Source organism: Squalius cephalus (genome assembly GCF_949319135.1).
Source record: "Squalius cephalus genome assembly, chromosome: 6".
Taxonomy (NCBI): domain Eukaryota; kingdom Metazoa; phylum Chordata; class Actinopteri; order Cypriniformes; family Leuciscidae; genus Squalius; species Squalius cephalus.
This window is the reverse complement of record NC_137127.1, coordinates 10,223,573-10,237,082: the sequence shown is the minus strand read 5'-3', so window position 1 is coordinate 10,237,082 and position 13,510 is coordinate 10,223,573. Positions and strand designations below refer to the sequence as shown.

At 39.4% G+C, this 13,510-nt stretch overlaps 1 protein-coding gene across 1 annotated transcript; it reads right to left on the bottom strand.

Moving 5' to 3' along the window:
- Nucleotides 1–501: 501 nt before the first annotated feature.
- Nucleotides 502–13,095, bottom strand: n4bp1 (nedd4 binding protein 1). Its single transcript, XM_079874537.1, has 7 exons — nt 12,572–13,095; nt 7,896–9,427; nt 3,550–3,680; nt 3,338–3,434; nt 2,762–2,869; nt 2,017–2,118; nt 502–1,934 (listed from the first exon to the last, which is right to left on the bottom strand). Exons 1-7 carry the CDS (start codon nt 12,878–12,880, stop codon nt 1,628–1,630), a joined length of 2,586 nt encoding a protein of 861 aa, XP_079730663.1. The 5' UTR covers nt 12,881–13,095; the 3' UTR covers nt 502–1,627.
- Between the last annotated feature and the right edge of the window lie 415 nt (nt 13,096–13,510).

The following is a 13,510-nucleotide window of genomic DNA, read 5'->3' as shown; positions in this document are numbered from 1 at the left end:
GTTTGAGTTTGCTCATCTTGTGCAACCTTAAAGAACCCGACACGCATGTAGGTTCACGAAGGAAGGACAGGGACACCCCCATTGTAACGCTGCCAAAAAATAGTTTCCTGACTCGCTGCTGTCATTGTTTTGAAAGTAACCGTGTGTGTACTTCGAATGAAATTGGACTTGAGGGAGGGGTAGGGGAGGGGGGTCTTATTTTGAGTATATTCAATGATGTTGATTCAAGATAATATACTGATATTACTCGTATACAGGCAAAGTAATCCATTAGCGTCACGTCACTGCTTATAATACGCTTCACAACGACTGACTACTGCTTTTGTATGAGCTCAATCTTTAAAGCTGTGATGTCGCCCCCTACCGTCATAGACGTTATAATGCAGAAAAACCTCTATACCGAGTACATTCTCAGAGTAAACAGTGCAATCCAAGAGTTCCAAATGCCCTTTTGAAATGCAAAAAATTTGATACTTATGAAAAAAGGACAGAATATAGAGATTCTGATAAACACATATGTGGCCTTTATTAACTGCCTTCCAGAAAAAGCAAAAGGTTTTCAGCAGCCATACTGTGAGATACCCACAGTACCTGCCGAGTCTGTGACGCTTCCGTGGTTTTAAACGTCTATGCATATTCATTCCCAAAATTGAATACCAATTCACAAAACGCAACGCTAAACATATTTCAGTGATGTCTTAACAACGCGTTAACAATAACGGTGAAAATACTGAACTATGATTTAACTTTTGTGGCAATGATATGCTCAAAAAGAAAACTATGATTTTTAACTGTGCATTGCATTTTGTCCATGCCCTCAGTAACCCATTACATAATGAGGTTGGTAAGTGCTGGTAATCCCACAGCGCCCTCTGATGTTCGTAACTGGGACAAAGATTTACTTTGATGATGGCTCTGGTTGACAGTGACTTGCACAACAGGCATAGGAAGAGGTGTGTCAAGTCACGGAGTAATCTGGAAACTTTTTTTTCGCCATTTAACTGTTTCAGTCTCCTGGGTCATACAGGGGGTCTCCGAGGATTCCTAGAAACAACATACCATTTTGTCACCATCACCAAAGTTAACAGAAACTAAAATTAGTGAACAGGAAATGAGCAATTCTATCCTGTAAGCAGATGATAGGGCACTTCAGTAGGGCACTTTGAGTGACTGGAAACTAGTACTCATTTGGCTCAATAATGTCAATATTTACAGAACAGAAGTTACAGAAAGCACAATCATATCAAAAACAGCAAATCAACATTTGTCCTTGAGCAGTAATTTGAGCAAAGCCAGTTCAAAACAACTGTGTAGCTGGAACACCTTTTAGATTAGAGATTTCTGAACAGATAATTACAGGAAAGGAAGATTATTCATCGTAAATATTTACATCAAATTTATGGCATTCGGACTATACACTCTTATATTTAAAGCTTGCGTTTAAACAATTTATAACTTAGGTTTTTTGTGCTTGCAGTCGTATCTTCATCTAAATTAGTTGACAGAACAGAGTCCCTTGAACAAACCTTGAAAAAAAATAAAAATAAAGCTTGTAGCAGCGCAATTCCATCATGGTATTCCTTAAAAATAATTAGGTGAAAACTGTAAATTTGTGTTAAAGTGTGCGTCAGCCCAACAAGAGGCCAGACAGCGCATTCAGGTCCCTCATGTATGGGTTGTCACTGAGGATGCGGTCAATACGCTGCTTTTGGTCAGGAAAGATGTCGTACAGCTTCCTTTTGAGCTCTGTGGTTTCTGAGGGCGACCGCTGCGGGGGTGGAGAAGGGGACGGTCGAGGAAGGTGCCAGTCTGGAGGGCCGGAGTGTGGCCAGTGGGAAGGGGAAGAGGGATGTGCTGTGGTCTGTGCTGCAGGGCCGTAAACTGACGGGGATGCCCGAAGGTCTGTCCTCAGGGGGGGCATTATGGGACTACCTCTGTGAGAGGACAGAACAGTTATGAGGAGTTACAGACAAGACAGCAAATGTGTGATAACCACTGGAGTGTTTTTAAACTCACCGACTGTTTTTAAGCAGAAACTCGTCTAGGTGAGGCCCATGCTTTCCGAGTGGGTCATCTGGGATCATAAAGTGATCTTCAACAAAGGTGAACTGCAAGAGTCTGAAAAATCCATAAAAAGAGCTGTAAATCTAAGCAAACAGGAACTGAGCACACTAAAGGCGCATCCATGTACACTACCGTTGAAAAGTTTAGGCTTTGGGAGATTAAAAAAAAAAAAAAGTTTTTGAATGCTAAGAATGCTTAAGTATCTTATGCTCACCAAGCATGCATTCATCAAAAATACAGTAAAAACATTAAGTTTATTGTAAAATGTTATTACAATTTAAGATAACTGTTTTCTATTTAATATATTTTAAAATGTAATTTATTCCTGTGATGCAAAGCTGAATTTTCAGCATCATTACTCCAGTCTTCAGTCAGTGTCACATGATCCTCCAGAAATCATTCTAATATGTTAGAACATTTCTTATTATAAACAAACATTTTTTTAGGATTCTCTGATGGAACAGTATTTATTTGAGAGAAAAAAAACTAACTTTTTGTAACATTTTATGTCTTCACTGGAAGTTTAGATCAATTTAGTATCTCCTTTCTGAATATAAGTATTATTTCTTTAAAATATATATATATATTACTGACTCCAAAATTTTGAATGGTAAAGTACACTATGTAACTAACATTAGGAATTGAGTGAAGCACTGATGGTCATCTAGACATCTTGCTGTAAAGATGCTGTTCTTACCTTTCCTGAATAATCCTCCTCCACGCATCTGACTGGCTCACAAAGTCCCTCAGGTTGTCATTGGTGACGATGACCCCTGCTGTCTTCTCAGCCAGATGAAGCAGGAACCTGTGAAGACAGTCATAGATCAAGCAGGGCTCAGAGAAAGAACCTGGGGCCTATATAAATTGTGTACAAAGTATGAGTATGCACAAAGGTTTTGATTTTCCAATCCTACCCACTTACTCCTGAAATAACCATAAATGCACACAACACCTGTTTTATTATTCATGACCTCAACTTCATATTTTTTCCATACTGATAATGGCATCTAGAAACACTGATTGCATTTAACAGTGCTAAAAAAATAGGCAAATAGATGATATGCACAGTAAATATCTGTGGCATAATAAATGTAGTGCATTTATTTTTACATTTCTGATGTGTGCATTTTTCTTTTATGTCCCATCACTATCCACATACATTTCTGTGATTTCCTGAAACATCATTGAAAATCTATATGCAAATGTATCTAATTCACAAGCTAAATGCTATTTTGTCTGATAAGGAGTCTAGATGACTCCTTTAACAGTTTACCTGTCATCATGGGAGGAAATTCTCTGTCCACACACTTCTCTAGACGGGGTAAAAGAAAGGAGTCGCAGGTTCTCCAGCTGGATCAGAAAGTGTTGTTCTGTAATAATAAGGACAAGGCATCCTATTTTTAACTGGAGATAAAATCATATGTATGTAAAGAAATAAAACAGATGTTTTGCTGGTCTAATGACAGGAGAAGGCTGAGCTCCTACCAGTGATGTTGGGGTCTTTCTTCTGTCTCCACTGAGGAACAAAGACAGTGATTTCTCTGTGTCCTCTGCGCCAAAAAGCCTCTACAGCGATGGCAATCCCACGGCAAGAAAAGATCCGATGGAGTCCATGCCTGGTGAGAGCAAATAGGGAGGTCAACGGTCATGATCAGTTTGGAATATCATATTTTAGCAGTATGCAGTATGTTGTGCAATGTGTGAACATTTTCTATGTTCATAGTGTATTTGGATGACCAACTGCTTATGCCAAAATGTAGCCCACAGTGCAACACTTTCCACTCTAATCTTCACTTATGGGTGTGCAGCCATAAATATCAACCACAACTTGTTTTTTAATCTCATTCTAGACTCATATTTGACAGAATTGTAATTAAAATTCTACCTTACTAAGATGATAAATGGATGACAGTTGCTAAATTAAACACGCAATATAGTGAGGTCACTTGAAAATAATGTAGGCTAACTGATGTTTGAAACATTTATCACTGCATTCTGCAAACTGAATTTTTAAATAGTATGCAGTATATACAATATATTCCCAAACGCAGCAAGAAGTCTACGTTCACATTCAAACATGCTAAATTCACCTAAAAGGCTGATTAAATAACCAAAGACCAAAGTTCCCTCTTGAATATCAATTTGCTTGATCAGGAAACAGCTCTGCATTCAATTTCACAATGCATCTACCACAGATAGAGAGATAAGTACACATGTAAATGCATTTGAGAACAGTGGTCAACCATTTACTTCCTTTTATCTCGGCAAGTCTCGATTAGATGCAACTGACGCAAAAGGGTGCAAAAATAGACGCACATCTCCATCTATTCAGAACGCTCAGAGAGAATGACACACGTATACAGATGTGCAGCCCGTGTAACACAGACACACATATGAACCACAGAGGGGTCACGGGGAAGTTCCCTCTACGAGAGAAAGTTATTTTAAACAGGAAGTGTTACTAAATCAACGATCGTTGACGTAAAGACTCAGATAACTTTCCCAGTCTGGAAATGTAAATTGCTAAATATGCAAAAATACCTTTCATTTCTCCCTTGTATTTCTGACAAAAAACACCAAATAAAAAACCCATGTGGTTCACCTCTAACTCGTCCATATGAAGATCTTATCCATTGACTGTAGACTCTTACCTGTCCTTTCATTTTAAGATAATCAGGTCAGAGTAAAGGTGGTCCTTCGTCTGAAATCATTCTAGATTGTGTCAGTACAGACTGACACCGTGTCTACACTGGCATAGACCACGGAATGTACCAAAAGAAGGGGAGCCCAAATCATTCAAACCCAATAACCTATTATAAACAGATTTCCTCAAATAACAGTTAGTTCACATAAGTCAGCAAGTTTTTGCTGTCCGTTACCACGGCAACCACTTGGGTGTCCGGGTTTGAACACGCTTCTCGTGTATGAAAAGTATCTGAAGACATGACGGGAGGCAAAAATCGCAGGAAAAGCTTGACGTGCATTGACAATGTTGATATAGCAACTTTTCAAGTGTCAAATAAGTTTCATTCATAATTTTTCTCCTTTAATCCGATTTAAAATTTCATACAGTATTGTCCCTCATAACCGGTAGTATAACAAGCCTACAGTAGTTTGACTAGTTTGACATGACAGAAGAAAATGGAAAAGTTTTGTGTAGGCTTTCAAAACACTCCCTCACCTTGCTCATCTTCAAGTGGACATTTCTCTGAACCCGGCACGTGTGAAAAACAACGCATGCAAAATCTGAGGTTAAATTAAATTATTTAGTTTTCCGGTCCAGATATAGCTACACTTTTCAAAATGATACATTTTAATTTTAAAATGTAACATTAACATGACTAATTTAAATGCAGCCTTTGTAAAAATATAAAGCAAAACATTAAATGTGCAAAATAAAAAAATGAATAACCAGTATTTTCAAGTCAGCCCAATAGTCTCGCACATCCCTAGTCTAGATAGGTGTGAGGAACATTTCCTTCCAAAACAACCATACCACCTGAGAAAACAGAGATATGAGAAATGAAACTACAACAAAATCCTAGATTTGTGCCAAACCACATCCACACATCATTACAGCAGGATCAGGAGCTGTATATATACGTTGCACCAGTTTCAACACATGACCTTTGACCTCTCCTTCACAATGACAGCTTATCTTCAACTGCAAGATATTGAGATCCTTCCTGACCTGCTGTGGCGGCGGTTCTTGGTAACTGCGTATTTGGGCTGCTATGGCAACAAGATTTCACCTGAGGATTCATATCTCAAATATCATGCAAGCATACAAATCAGCCATGAGAAACCGTGTGAGCTGTTGTCTTCAAGACTGGCTGAACATGTGATAGTGTGACTGTTCTGTGCTCTGCATGGATAATATGAGGTAATTAGTTACACATACACCTTTTGTTTCCTGCTATTATTTGAGTGGGAACATTTCTTAAAAACTCAAGAATACTCCATGTTTCAGATCTTTCTAGTATATGCCCACATCTTTTGTTGAAGTAAAGGTCTTAACGTTATAAAAACTCCCGCCTAACACCTTATCCCACGATTTCTATCACCAGTAGGGTCTAAAGAGATATTTTTCCTCTCTTCACCCCTGTATAACACCTCAGTTTCCACACTAGTGTTTCTAAGAAGCGCAGTCACCTCCGGTAAGCCACTTAAAGGGCAAAAATAAGGGGCTGACAATGGGAGAGACCCACTGAGAGGTTGCCTTTTAGGTGGGAAGGAGGAAGAGGGTGTGGGTGAGAACGACAGAAAGAAAAGAAGGGGGTTGCACCTGGTTTTAGGTTTTCAAACACAAACATTTACAGACTACAGTTCAAAAACACTCACAGACCTTACTGGAAGTGACTTTAACCTTTATGGGTACTCAACATTTTCACACTCCCTCAAATTGTCTCCAAAAAAAGCATCAATCACATCTGTCCTTTACAATGGTTTCATAAAGTAAGCATTAATTAAATGCTGAACTTGAAATACTGAATGCATCATTTAGTTTTAGTAAGTTTGGGTCACCTAAAAAGCTGTCATTTACTCACTCTCATGATGTTCTTTCTCCCAAGGAACACAACAGGAGACATTTTAAAGAATGTTCACACTGTTCCTTTCCAAACAATAAAAGCAGCAGTGACCGGGATCTGTCAAGGACAAAAAGCACCATAAAAGTAGCCCATACAATGCTATATTCCGAGTCTTCAAGCCATACAAGAGCACTGTACAAAGTTGTTTATAATGACTAAAATGTCAGTCTTTCCCTCACATAAAACGTATATGCTTTCAGAAGACATGGAATATAGCACATAAATTGCTTAGGGTATATTTATGGTGCTTTTTGGAGGTATAACTAGCTATACATTAACAAAGGCTACTTCTTGTGCTGAAACGTTCATAATAAATGTGCTTAAGAGAGTGTGTGCACTGCAGTAATATATTTTTTGCATTAAGCAACCCTAACTCCTAAGATGGATTTTTGAATAGCTGTAACCTACAAAGTTGGGTGGCTGATGCCCAATGTAATGTCAATATAAGAATAAAATAGCAAATAAGTTTTTCCCTCAAAAATTACCAAAAGAACTGAAAAGAAATGGTTTACTAACCATTGACAAAGCTGCCATTACAATTGGAACTGACAAAGTGTGAAGGACCATTTTTATATTTTGCACAACATAAACTACTAAAAACAAACAACGTACATAATCTAATAAATAAAAACTAATCATGCGCACAAAACAAAGTTAACTAGTAATTTTTTTTGTTTAACCTTGCCATGTCTATATTAATTTTATAAATTATAACATTATTTATTATAAAATGCTCTTAATATGCTGATAAATAATGCTAAATGCATGAAAAAAAAAACATGTAAAGGCGCCACGCGTTAACTTGTCACAAACCTGTTTTAGTTAAACAGTCGGAGTCATCTGTATGACAGTTACAAATAATTATATTTGCAGCATTCTTTTTTCTGCAAGTAGTATATAAATAAAAGTATCTATTTTGCTGCTCAAAGTGTTTCTGCTACTGTTGCTAAAATAACTGTGTCATTGCAGCTCTTAATGTGGAGATGAGAGATGCAACATGCACAGATAGGAAAGGGCTTGAATGAAGCGCATTTGGCTCTAGATAAAAATATTAGAGAATGCAGTGCCGAAAGATCATAACTGTAAACAACCCTGAGCGCTTGTGGTGTGAACCACTCCTTTGTTTTGACGCGCTGCTCACTTTAAAACGACAAAATGGCACAACTATGTCGCCGCTGACCTACATGAAAGAATGAGAATTGTAACTATCCCCAAAAATGATGCAAATTGATGGAGACTTACGCCATTGCCACATTGCTGCCATCAATGATGATGTGTCGCAGATCAGGGCAGCCCGGTTCGTTCTGTAGCACTAGTCGGTAGGGGGTTCTCAGGGACTGCTGAAAACGAGACATGCCGGTGAGGGGTGCTGGTTTAGAGGTGCCATGTGCCTCAGAGTGAGGTAAAGGTGCCCTTCCAGGAAGCGTCTGGTAAGAGCAACCTGGTCGTGTGTCGGTGGTCCGAAGAGGAGGGCCTTGAGAGGAGCTGCGGAGATTGGTCATATTCTCCATTCGCATAGGAACCATTGTTTGAGAGCTACCGCGGGGTAGGTAATCAAACCGGGGCTCTGACTTCAAATCAAGTGCAGCCATTCTGGGCTTCCTCTCCATCTCTTTGAAGTCGTTATCATCGTCGTCAATGATGATCACTTCACACATGTCGTTCTGTACGCCATTGTTTCTTTTAAGAGTGGCTGAGGCCAGTGGCATGCAGCTTGTCTGGTTCTTCTGGCCTATGCCATTAGTACTAGGAGGTCTAATGTTTTCTTTGCACTTGATCTCTGCGAGATCTCGCATCTGCACCCGTTCCTTCTCTTTGAGCCTGTTGGAGGTGAATGTAGACGAGGCGTTTACGCAGGGTGATGGGTCGGGTTTGCAAGAGGTGCTCTGGGCTCCTTGCGTGCTCTGGGTCTTCTGGGTCTCCCCCACAATTCGTTCCAGCAGTAAAAACGTATCCTCCGTCTGCCCCGTCTCCCGTACCACCCGCTCCACCACCTCCTGCTGGTAGCCCATGGTTCGGAAGAAGTTAACAAGACAGCGTAAGTTAGTCTCAGGACTCACAGCCTCATTTTCATTTGTCACTTCACTAGCAGCTAGTGTCCCCTTCGCAGGCGTAACAGCCGGAAGCTGCCGTTCTTCCTTCTGCTGCCGTTCTTCCCTCTGCTCTTCTTCTCTCCTCTCCAGCGAATACTGCCGTTTAGTGTCCCTCTGCTCGCTTTCAGAGGACCGCCGCTTGTTGCAACGACCATTGAAACCGGGCATAATGTCAGGAGTGGTCACAGGACCTGAGGTTTTGTCCTCAAAAGTGGTGTCCAGGATACGGTTGGAGAGGTCAGTTACGGGTGTGCTGGTCTGAGAGCGGTCCTGCTCGAGGTCTATGATAACTACAGGTTGTGTGGGGCTTTGGGCCAAGCCCAAAAGTTCCTCTTTGAGGGCACTGGGCAGCAACAGCAGCTCCATTGCATATTTATCAGCCCGGTCCTCCACGAAAGTCTTAAAAGTGCGCTTAACCAAGGGCTCCCTGTCAGCTGGCAAGCTTCGCTTCTCCTGAAAGAGGGCAACAAACTGTTGAACGCGACTTTGAGCCATGACGACGGCCTCCGCGCACCCGCTTAACTTCAGGCGGCCCGGCTCCAGAACTTGTACCTCAGCACTTGTGTCTCTAAGCAGCCGGTCCAAAAAGAGTCCACGAGCACCAGCGAAAATGCAGTGCATGTCCACTGGGTACCTTTCTTCTTTTTGAAGTTCTGGGTCACACAGGCCTTTCACATACTCCTGAAAAACAATCACAGCAGAACAGGATTACAACACATAAATTGCAAAAGATAGAAAACTTCACTTCTACAAGCCGAAGGGTGACATAACAACACAAGCATAATGCTCTAGAATGAAAGGGATAATTCACCCAAAAATTATGCCATTAATTACTCACCCTCATGTCGTTCCAAACCCGTAAGACCTTCGTTCATCTTCGGAACACAAATGAAGATATTTTTGATGAAATCCGAGAGCTTTCTGACCCTTCAGTAATAACGACTTTATTCAACAACTTTCCTGTCATTCTCCAATGCCTTTTATGTTTTAGACAATGTTAAATAAATTGGTTATTTTTGTTTTGGCACACAAAAAGTATTCTCGTGGCTTCATAAACTTAAGGTTGAACCACTCCACATGGACGATTTTAACAAAGTCTTTACTACCTTTCTGAGCCTTGAAAGTGGTCGTTGCGTTGACGTTTATGGAGGGGATCAGAAAACTCTCAGATTTCATCAAAAACATCTTCATTTGTGTTCCAAAGATGAACGAAGGTCTTACGGGTTTGGAACGACATGACGGAGAGTAATTAATGACAGAATTTTCATTTTGGGGTGAACTAACCCTTTAATACTCTCTCACAAACAAAACAAGTCAAACTGGTTTCTTTCCTTTAAACTAGCATGCGTATATGATTTGCCTTGAGGGACCAAATGACCAAGAGCTACATAATCATTCTAGGGAGATTCCACATGCTCATTATCATATCGATGAAAGTACATATCCAAGTATGCAAGTATGACACTACACCCAAATGTAGACTGATAATGTGCCAACACTGAGCACAAGTTAATGCACTATATGCTAAAATATTAGTATATTGAACTGAACGCTTAGAGCCAAATCTCAAAGGCTGCGATTTATATAAATATATGCATGCTGTGTTTCAGAGTGAAGCATGACACCGCTCATAATAACAGTGTCTCAGATCTCAGTAAATGCTGCTTCACGTGGTCTCCATCTCTCAAGTGCTGTCATACTGCATACAATGTGCATTTGAAAACACAATACCTGCCAAATATTTCACCATGTTTTTAATGAGATAAGCTTATAAACCTGTTGCCAACACACGTGACGCTTTAACCCTGTGGTTTTCCACCGATAAAAGCTCAATGGTTTAACGTTAGAAAATTAGAGATTAAGACACAAATAGTATTGTAATTTTACAGTTGTATATTATTTTTCATTAAATACTGTTTTTATTTTACAGTGAAAGTCATATATTGATTTTTTTTTATTCTTATTACTTTATAATCATATTGATATAATCACAAAATTATTGGCCAAATTGTGTAGCACAGAAGCACAGAAAACCTGGAGCTCTTTAAAAAAAATATTTCAAATCATAAATGCAATTTTTATCAGAAAAAAAAAAATGCAATTTGATTTTTCCCCAAATCGTGCAGCCTTGAAAGTAATATATTCTAAAATGCACTAAAGCGTTTAAAAAGAATGAGTATAAGTGGGCTTCTTTGGTGTTTCTTAACTTCATAGTTCATAGTCATCATATTTACATGATTGAGTGGCTTTGAGGAAGCTATCTTGCCTATGTGGCAAATAACTACCAGTTGAAGATCAGAAGTTGAAAGAAAAAAAAAAACAACAACACAGGAACCCCTTGGGGTGGACCATTCTGCCACATCTCTGGTGAACTTTTAGTTTCTTTGATCTGAGCAAGCAAGTTACGGTAAAAGAAATACTCATATACAGTACCAGTAATGACACTAGGTTAAAAGCCACTACACAGTAGTAACTAAAACCGAAAGTGAAATACACTGGGGGCCTCCCATCTTGTCCTGACTAAGCAAACAGATCTCTGTCAAAGACCCATGAGAAAATTCATGACACAGTTTGGATGAGAAGCAGATACCAAGTTATTGTAATTCAAACGGGAAGAGATTTTTTTTTTTTTTTAAATCGATGAGATTGTAGAGACAAGAGCTTTTTTGCATGTGAATGTGATTTTAGTTTTGTGGTTGGAGTTATTATATTTACACCTGTGAAAAAGTATTACAAATAAATCAAAATGTTTAGGCAAAGAGGAAGTCCACATGGTGGCGAAACACATCCAATGAGTGGTTTCCGTTTCATGGCTTAACAATAAGGATATTCCAGGTTTACTGGCAATGGTGGTTATATTTCCTTATTAGATCGGACTAGAACTGCAAACAATGGCATGTCAGAACTAGGTGATGACACCACATGTGTTCAGTGAAAAACCACGTCTTTTGTTGCTGTCTTGGAAACTCATTTTTTCGACACCACATTAACGGGAAACATCGGTGTGAAAATGTACAGGGTTGGATAATCTATAAATGTGTGTGAAAGCTTATTAATGTGTTTCTGTCTGCTGAGACATTGTGAAATACACTGATCCCATTGCAAAGCTATGTTGGATCTGTGTGGTTTGGCAACAGTTATTCCCAAATTATATAATCATAGTTCAACTGTGATGAGTTATTCAAGCACCTACAAGTGTGCTGTAGTACTGAGTATCAGCACAGCTGGCCCGGGATTTGGCCAGTGTGATTCACAGGTATGAATCACAGCCTTGCTCATGTTCAATCGATTCTAAATCATGACTGAGAATGTGATTTTACTTTTCTACACCAGATCTTTAGTGAAGTAAATAATATCGATTAACTTAAGTTTCCGACCAAAACTGGCCAACTAGTCGCTGTTTATCATCTCTGCAAAAGATAATGGATCCAGTGGAAAGCACCAAGCTTTGCGTCTCACCAAGCAATGTAAAGACTAAATATGACTAAATAGACTAAAGACTAAATATCAGTCCTCTTTGAACTGTTGTATAACTTTATTTAAATGTCAAGTTGTCTGAAAATGAATATTATTTTAGTAGGTTAAATAAAAGTCTAATCAAATAATTTTTAAGGGGTCACACAAGAGATACTATCGGACACATGGGAAAGTATGTAAAATAAAGACAAACATGTTGTCAGACGCAGATGAGTTCAGTCTGACATCAGCTTCCTCCAGATATTACGTTGCAACTTTGGCTCAAAACAAGTTTAAGGTTAAAAAAATGAAAAAATAATAAAGACAAGTAGCAACATTGTTTACTATAAACATCTTCTATTCATTTACCTTCGCTTTAAACACATCTTCCTTTTTCCCCTTCAGCTGGAGCCAGATCTGTCTGGAAGCCTTACTTCCGTGGGCTCCAGTGTGATCCAAGAGCCCTATAATCGTGAACGTCACTTGGAAAACCTGTTCGACCTTCGGTTTGCTGCATCTGAGCTCTGTCTGCTTGTCCTCATGCACCGTGAACTCGTCTACGGTGAGCGGCTCTGCCTGCGTTCTGCTGGTGGTCGGGGACTGCCTGCCTCTCGGCGGCTCCGTACAGGTTACCTCGGTGATTCGCTTCATCCCGAGGAGGGGCCGCGTTGTTGACATCTTATTTTTTAGCTGTATCAAACTATGTTGACCACGGCGACTTCACTTTCAAAACCACTACTAGTAAAATGAATCGTTTACCCCTTTCATGTTAGCTTCCCGCCCGCTGTCTCTTGACGTTTGTCAACAGCGCTGTAGTATCTGTGTTTTGACGTTACTCTCGGTTAGCCTGCTAGCCTAACAGCTCAAGCAAGCCGTCGCAACCGGAAAACCCCGCGCACGTCATCAGCAGACGACGACGTTGCTGATATGTCATTGCACTGATTGCAGATAAGAGTCTGTTGCTAGTAGTAACCATAGTTTACGCCAAAATACATACAAAATTACATGGAAGCCCCGAAAAAAAACATGCTTTGACAAATCCTAATTATTACATAAAAACATATATTTTTTTAGATACTAAATCACAATTATGACTTTTTTAGCAATATGACATATGACAAAATGTCAATTATGACATAAATGGCTTTGTCATAATTATGAGTTAGTATAGCTTCATATTTTTATCTCATAATTATGACTGTCATAAATTTGACCTTGTATCTCATAATCATGATTTCTTTCCTCATAGTTATGATTTACCAAAGCATGACATAAAGCGTCTTATTTATGGTATAAAGTCACAGTTAT

What these genes read in the sequence shown, in the direction of transcription:
- n4bp1 (XM_079874537.1), bottom strand. Translation starts at nt 12,880, where the DNA reads ATGTCAACAACGCGGCCCCTCCTCGGGATGAAGCGAATCACCGAGGTA. An exon ending in GAAAGACCCCAACATCACTG is followed by an intron (nt 3,435 to 3,549) that starts GTAGGAGCTCAG and finishes TTATTATTACAG; the next exon opens with AACAACACTTTCTGATCCAG. An exon ending in AGGAGGATTATTCAGGAAAG is followed by an intron (nt 2,119 to 2,761) that starts GTAAGAACAGCA and finishes TGGATTTTTCAG; the next exon opens with ACTCTTGCAGTTCACCTTTG.